The following is a 6,416-nucleotide window of genomic DNA, read 5'->3' as shown; positions in this document are numbered from 1 at the left end:
GCCTTGGGTGCCCTGGTCCTGGGTCTCACTAGAGAGTTTACCGCTACTGAAGGCTTTAATTAGCCAGGACCTGAAACACTAGACTAACCCCGGCCTCTGGCGCCCGCTGAAGTTGCTGCTTAGAGAGGACTCGCTAGCATCAACCGATTCGCCTATTTTCCTCCCCTTTTCAGCAACTAACGCGAAAGTTGCACAGACAGGCCTGGGGCCGGATGAAAACGCGCTCAGCTCCAGCAGCCGGCTTTCCAGAGCCGCACTGGGCAGCTCCACCAGTCCTAGGCTGCTCACTCTTCTCAGAGACTCCCGCAGGCTCGCACAAGGCAAAGGTCTACTTAGGAAAGCTCCCGGTTCTCTGAACCATAATCTCTGAGCGCACCCCAAGTGTCAGTGTGACACACACTTCCAGAGTTGTTTTTTTTCCCCCCCAGTTCAGAGCGCTGAGCTGTTAGAGTAGGCAACACCGTGTAACTGGAGTTGCTCAAAATCCAGGGCGTAGGTTGAGCCTCCCTCTCCCGGAATCTTTTGGGAAAGAGACTGGGATAAAATTGGATCTGAAGCTTCAGGGATCTTTGCTACTGGGGTGAAGGGGAAGGTGAGGATCTTTATTTGAGGACAAAAGTATCTACACACCCGAGAGCACGAGACACCTGTGCTCTGTAATTCTAACCATAGCGGGAAGTAAGGCTTCGATGGGAGATATTAGTCTGGCTTTGGCTCTCGCTCTAGGTTTAAACGACGTTGAAGCGCGCGCGCGCACACATACACACAGGGACACACACACAGACACACAGTGTGTGTGTGTGTGTGTGTGTCCGTGTGTGTGTGTCCCTAGAAGAATGAAAATCGAACTCCTGCTGACTCGGTGCGACCCAGCCTTTCTCTTCCACCGTCCACGCCCCCCCCCCCCCCAAAAAAAAAAGACCTATTGGGAAGAGAAAGTAGACTCCCTCCGGTGTAAGTCTTCGGAGCGGCTGTAGTCTACTAGAGCTCCTGGACCGCCGGGCTGCCGGGCTTCTCAGCTTGGGAGACAGATGGGGGGCGGGGCCCATCCGAGAGGGGCGGTGGAGGCCGGGGACAGAAGAGGAGAGGGGGGTGAGAACTAAGAGAATCTGAATCGCTGGGCTGGGGGGGTGGGGGTGCCAGAGGAAGGGCTGAGAAGACTGGGCGCCCGAGGGAAGAGGGGGGGGGGTGGAGCTCTGCACCAATCAGTGGCGCCGGCCTGGGAGGTTGCTAGCGGTATCCACGTAAATCAAAGGGCGCAGAGCCAATGGGAGGGGGTGGAGGGGGCGGGGCCGAGGCGCGTGCCGCTGCGAGCGGGCTCTGCCAAGAGAGCGGGAGAGAGCTTGAGAGCGCGGGGAGAGGGGGGAGCGCCCAGCGAGTCAGAGAGTGAGCGAGAGCGAGAGGAGGAGAAAGAGCGAGGGCGGGCGGGCGGGAGGCAGCGCGGCGGCAGCAGTAATAGCAGGAGCAGCAACAGAAGGCGTCGGAGCGGGCGTCGGAGCTGCCCGCTAGGGGAAAGAGAAAGAGAGAGAGAGGGAGAGAAGCGGGGCGAGCAAGGAGAGAGAGCCCCAGGCAGAAAAGTAACTGTCAAATGCGCGGCTCCTTTAACCAGAGCACCCAGTCCGGCTCCGAGAGTCATGGCGACCGCAGCGTCTAACCACTACAGCCTGCTCACCTCCAGCGCCTCCATCGTGCACGCCGAGCCGCCCGGCGGCATGCAGCAGGGCGCAGGGGGCTATCGCGAGGCGCAGAGCCTGGTGCAGGGCGACTACGGCGCGCTGCAGAGCAACGGGCACCCGCTCAGCCACGCTCACCAGTGGATCACCGCGCTGTCCCACGGCGGCGGGGGCGGCGGCGGCGGCGGCGGTGGAGGAGGCGGGGGCGGCGGCGGGGGAGGCGGCGACGGCTCCCCGTGGTCCACTAGCCCCCTAGGCCAGCCGGACATCAAGCCCTCGGTGGTGGTACAGCAGGGTGGCCGAGGCGACGAGCTGCACGGGCCGGGAGCGCTACAGCAACAGCACCAACAGCAGCAGCAGCAACAGCAACAGCAGCAGCAGCAGCAACAGCAGCAGCAGCAACAACAACAACAGCGACCGCCACATCTGGTGCACCACGCTGCCAACCACCACCCCGGGCCCGGGGCATGGCGGAGTGCGGCGGCTGCAGCTCACCTCCCTCCCTCCATGGGAGCGTCCAACGGCGGTTTGCTCTACTCGCAGCCCAGCTTCACCGTGAACGGCATGCTGGGCGCAGGAGGGCAGCCGGCTGGGCTGCACCACCACGGCCTGCGGGACGCCCACGACGAGCCGCATCATGCAGACCACCACCCGCATCCGCACTCTCACCCTCACCAGCAACCGCCCCCGCCACCTCCCCCACAAGGCCCACCGGGCCACCCAGGCGCACACCACGACCCGCACTCGGACGAGGACACGCCGACCTCAGACGACCTGGAGCAGTTCGCCAAGCAGTTCAAGCAGAGGCGGATCAAACTAGGATTTACTCAAGCAGACGTGGGGCTGGCGCTGGGCACCCTGTATGGCAACGTGTTCTCGCAGACCACCATCTGCAGGTTTGAGGCCCTGCAGCTGAGCTTCAAGAACATGTGCAAGCTGAAGCCTTTGTTGAACAAGTGGTTGGAAGAGGCAGACTCGTCCTCGGGCAGCCCCACCAGCATAGACAAGATCGCAGCGCAAGGGCGCAAGCGGAAAAAGCGGACCTCCATCGAGGTGAGCGTCAAGGGGGCTCTGGAGAGCCATTTCCTCAAATGCCCCAAGCCCTCGGCCCAGGAGATCACCTCCCTCGCGGACAGCTTACAGCTGGAGAAGGAGGTGGTGAGAGTTTGGTTTTGTAACAGGAGACAGAAAGAGAAAAGGATGACCCCTCCCGGAGGGACTCTGCCGGGCGCCGAGGATGTGTATGGGGGGAGTAGGGACACGCCACCACACCATGGGGTGCAGACGCCCGTCCAGTGAACTCAAGAGGGGGAGGGGCAGAGCGTGGGGCTCCCCCTCCCTTTCGGTCCATGGTCCTTCCCGGGACCTCTATTCCCCCTATAACTTCTGATTTTTTTTTAATTTTATTTTTTATTATTATTTTCCCGGTCCCTTAAAAAAAGGAAAAAAAAATTAGTGAAAATAAGGGAAAAGGAAGGAACGAAGACACTGGACTGTCCTATAACAGGTAGCAGGTGTAATGATGGGTTTTGACCTTTGCAAACAAGTACCCAGAAAAGGAAGTGGAATGTCTCTTACTGAGAGAGAGGGGTGGTGTGTGAGTGTGTGTGTGTGTGTGTGTGTGTGTGTGTGTGTGAGAGAGAGAGAGAGAGAGAGAGAGAGAGAGAGAGAGAGAGAGAGAAGAGAAACTAAATAAATTACCAAAAAGAAAAAGAAGTCCATCAAACCATACACAACACAAAACTGCAGCTTCCCAATGCTCACACGTGCTGCTGTGTTTATTTAACATGGGTCCCCATCAGGAAAGAGGGAAAAATACACTTTTTTAAACATAGGCAAATTTTAACCACACAAATTTGCACTGCAAGAAAATTGAAGTTTACATGAACAAGTTCAACATTTTTTTTTTTCTCAATACCCACTGCTAATTCTGAAACGGTCCTTTTCAGTTGTTTTGGTTTGCCTTACCCAGTGGAGAGGACAGAAGCCAGCTCTTGGCCCCCCTCCTTTTCTAGTGTTCTGATGTCCCTTGTTCTTATCGCTTGTAAACTTTGGTTTTCTTCAAGTCCCCCAGACCTGGTGTAACATTTATTGGCTCTTCATCAAAGCGAAGTGATTGGCTTCATATAAAATAAATAAATGTTTGCATTCAGGAAATGTGTATGGTTTGCCCGCTTTATGCAAGGCAGGAATACTGTTTGCAATATATATGTAAGAATCGAGCACTGCTTTTTGTAAACTACAAAGTAAACTTCATTTTCAGGCAGTATTTCTGGGTAGGGGAGAAAAAGAAAAATCAATAGTGAGTGACCGGTCACTTCATTTTATCAGGCAGAACCGTTGTGAAAGAATAAGAATAAGAAGTGCTAGGTTAAATATATTGCTAGAGTTGTCCAACAGAAAGAAACTGGGAACTCTGAAGAGAATTGGGAAACACACTGTGTAGTTCTCTGCCTTTGGGTCCAATAACTTAATTATAAGGGATTAGTTTTGATGACAGCAGTGGTTAAACTTTGTCCCTCTACTAGGTCTTTTTTTTTTTTTAACATAGAGAAAATAACCCAGGAACTTGATAACATATGCATAGACTGTGTTTCTTAGCACACAAATGCATACACCATACATGCATATATATACATACATGTGCATATATGTGAGCGTATATATATATGATAGGCAGGTTTTGTCTTCAACAGTTCATTTGTTTATCAAGTCATATTTTGGGTCTTACATCATCTTCCCCCATAATTTATTACAGAAAACTATCAGTTCAGCTTGGGCAGAGTTCTCCCCCTCTTTCATTAAGGAGGACAAATGAGGGGGGAATTTTCAACACTTCCTTCCTCCCCCTTTGTTAAGAATTTTTTCAGTGCATTTTTTTTAACCTTGTCCCAATGGGAAATGGTTTACTCCCAAAACAATAGAATATTCTGGAAGGTATAGGTAAAATAAAAACAACCAAAAAAACAAAAAAAAAAGGTTATGACTATATTAAAATTAACACCACTAAACTGTGATCAGTTAAAAAAAATTAAATAGTTATCAGCACAAAAGGGCGCTAAAAGGGAAAATACTTTTTTAGTAACCTTAAATGTTTGGGATTTTATTTCTTTGTTAGGTATTAGATAAATGTTTATTTTTAAAAATTTAATTCTCACTACCATAAAAATATGGTTCAACATCAGATTAGCATTGCACTCAATAGTTAAGGTTTTAGGAAATATGCTTTATCCAGGATTGTCTTTTCAAACAGCTGTGGTTGTTTCATTTTCAATGTTTTTGCAAGATAAATGGTGACTTATAATGGGCATATTTATTTGCCTGTATTTCATTTCCCCCAATGAATGTCACAGGAGATGGCATGGAGCTATTTCAGGTTATATCACACTGCTTGCTCCTGATGCGTGGGGACTAGCCTTCAGTGAAGCTATCCAGAGAAGGGCAAATAGCCAATGGTAAAAGGAGGAAATGAATTTGCAGACACTGACAAGTAGGTAAGGTTAGAAGCTGGGGTTCCAAGGATGTGTCTACAGCTTCTCTTGCTTTCATGGGCTTACAGAATTGAAAGTTACCACTGAACCTTACCATATGTATATATGTTTAATATCTGTCTTTTGAAATGCAGAAATAGTTTAAATGTTTCTTTGTCTATTTTTCTTTTTTAATGCTACCCAGGGATATATTTTCATATCGTTTTACGTGGCCTGCCTCAATGTATATTTATTTCTTTTGGAGCAAAAGGTTCTGAAAACTGGTTTTCTGTAGCTTTAAATGAGTAGGTAGCAAGATCTATATGGGATGTCATTTTTTGTTCAGTTTCTTTTTTTAAAAAATGCTTTGTTTTGGTACATTTGATTGTGCTTGTGGGGAAAATAAAGGCGCAGAGATCCTTATATATTTATGTTAAAGTAATATTTTATTATTACATAAAACAGAAATGCACAATACCTTCATAGTTTGTTCTAATTATTGAAATATCTTTATTTTATTTTTAAAGATAGTGCCAAGTTCTAAGAGGGAGAGAAGCCCTACCTAGACCTTATGCTTACTGAGCTGAGTTGTGTATAAAACACTTCCCTTCCTTTATGCTTCATAAAGTTTTGGAATAAATTTTATGCATATATTGCCAGCTTTCATGTTTCTAACTTCCAGAGACATTTTCTTGATTTTTTTTTAAATGAAGACTACTGTCCAGACTTTTCTTTGCAGAAACTACCATGGGTCCCAAATATTTCCTTCACTGCCTTATAGCGTTAAATCAAAGTAGTCATCGGGTTTGAGCTTCAATTCGTTTGCCATTTCCAGGGCCAACAAAAAACATTTGCCTTGCAAATACATGCCCATGTCCCTACACCTTCCTTCCAGGTTAGCTGCACCTTGGCCAATGACATCAGTGGCACTACATGAACTTTAGCCTCTACTCAAATGTACTTAGATAATTTGGGATCTTCAGAAAAGTGAAGCTTAGCTAGAAATTACTCTTCATAAGTAACAAATACCTTTCAGTAACAAAAATGCCATTTATGGGTTTACCAAATGATTAAGAGTAGATACTATGTATTTCTCATCTTAGGTTTACACGAAAAGATACTTTTGCAAAGGTTTTTACAACAGTGTTTCTTTCTCGTCAGGCAACAACCGGCTTCAGATTTAAAGAGGAAGGAAAGAATGTATTGAAGAGATTCAAGCCATAGCACTTATGGTTTGTTTCAAGTGTTAGAGCACTGCACTTAAAAAACAAGC

The 6,416-nt window shown here is 48.2% G+C and overlaps 1 protein-coding gene across 1 annotated transcript; it reads left to right on the top strand.

Annotated features, from left to right (window-relative positions):
* The first annotated feature begins 1,634 nt into the window (after positions 1–1,634).
* On the top strand, positions 1,635–5,551 carry Pou3f2 (POU class 3 homeobox 2). Its single transcript, XM_059255697.1, has one exon. It carries the CDS (start codon positions 1,635–1,637, stop codon positions 2,970–2,972), a length of 1,338 nt encoding a protein of 445 aa, XP_059111680.1. The 3' UTR covers positions 2,973–5,551.
* The last annotated feature ends 865 nt before the right edge of the window (positions 5,552–6,416 follow it).

The sequence above is a fragment of the Peromyscus eremicus genome, chromosome 2 (assembly GCF_949786415.1).
Source record: "Peromyscus eremicus chromosome 2, PerEre_H2_v1, whole genome shotgun sequence".
In the NCBI taxonomy this organism is placed as follows: Eukaryota; Metazoa; Chordata; class Mammalia; order Rodentia; family Cricetidae; genus Peromyscus; species Peromyscus eremicus.
This window is presented reverse-complemented; position numbering and strand designations above follow the sequence as displayed.

Coding starts and splice junctions, on each gene's coding strand:
- Pou3f2 (XM_059255697.1), top strand. CDS start 1,635: ATGGCGACCGCAGCGTCTAACCACTACAGCCTGCTCACCTCCAGCGCC.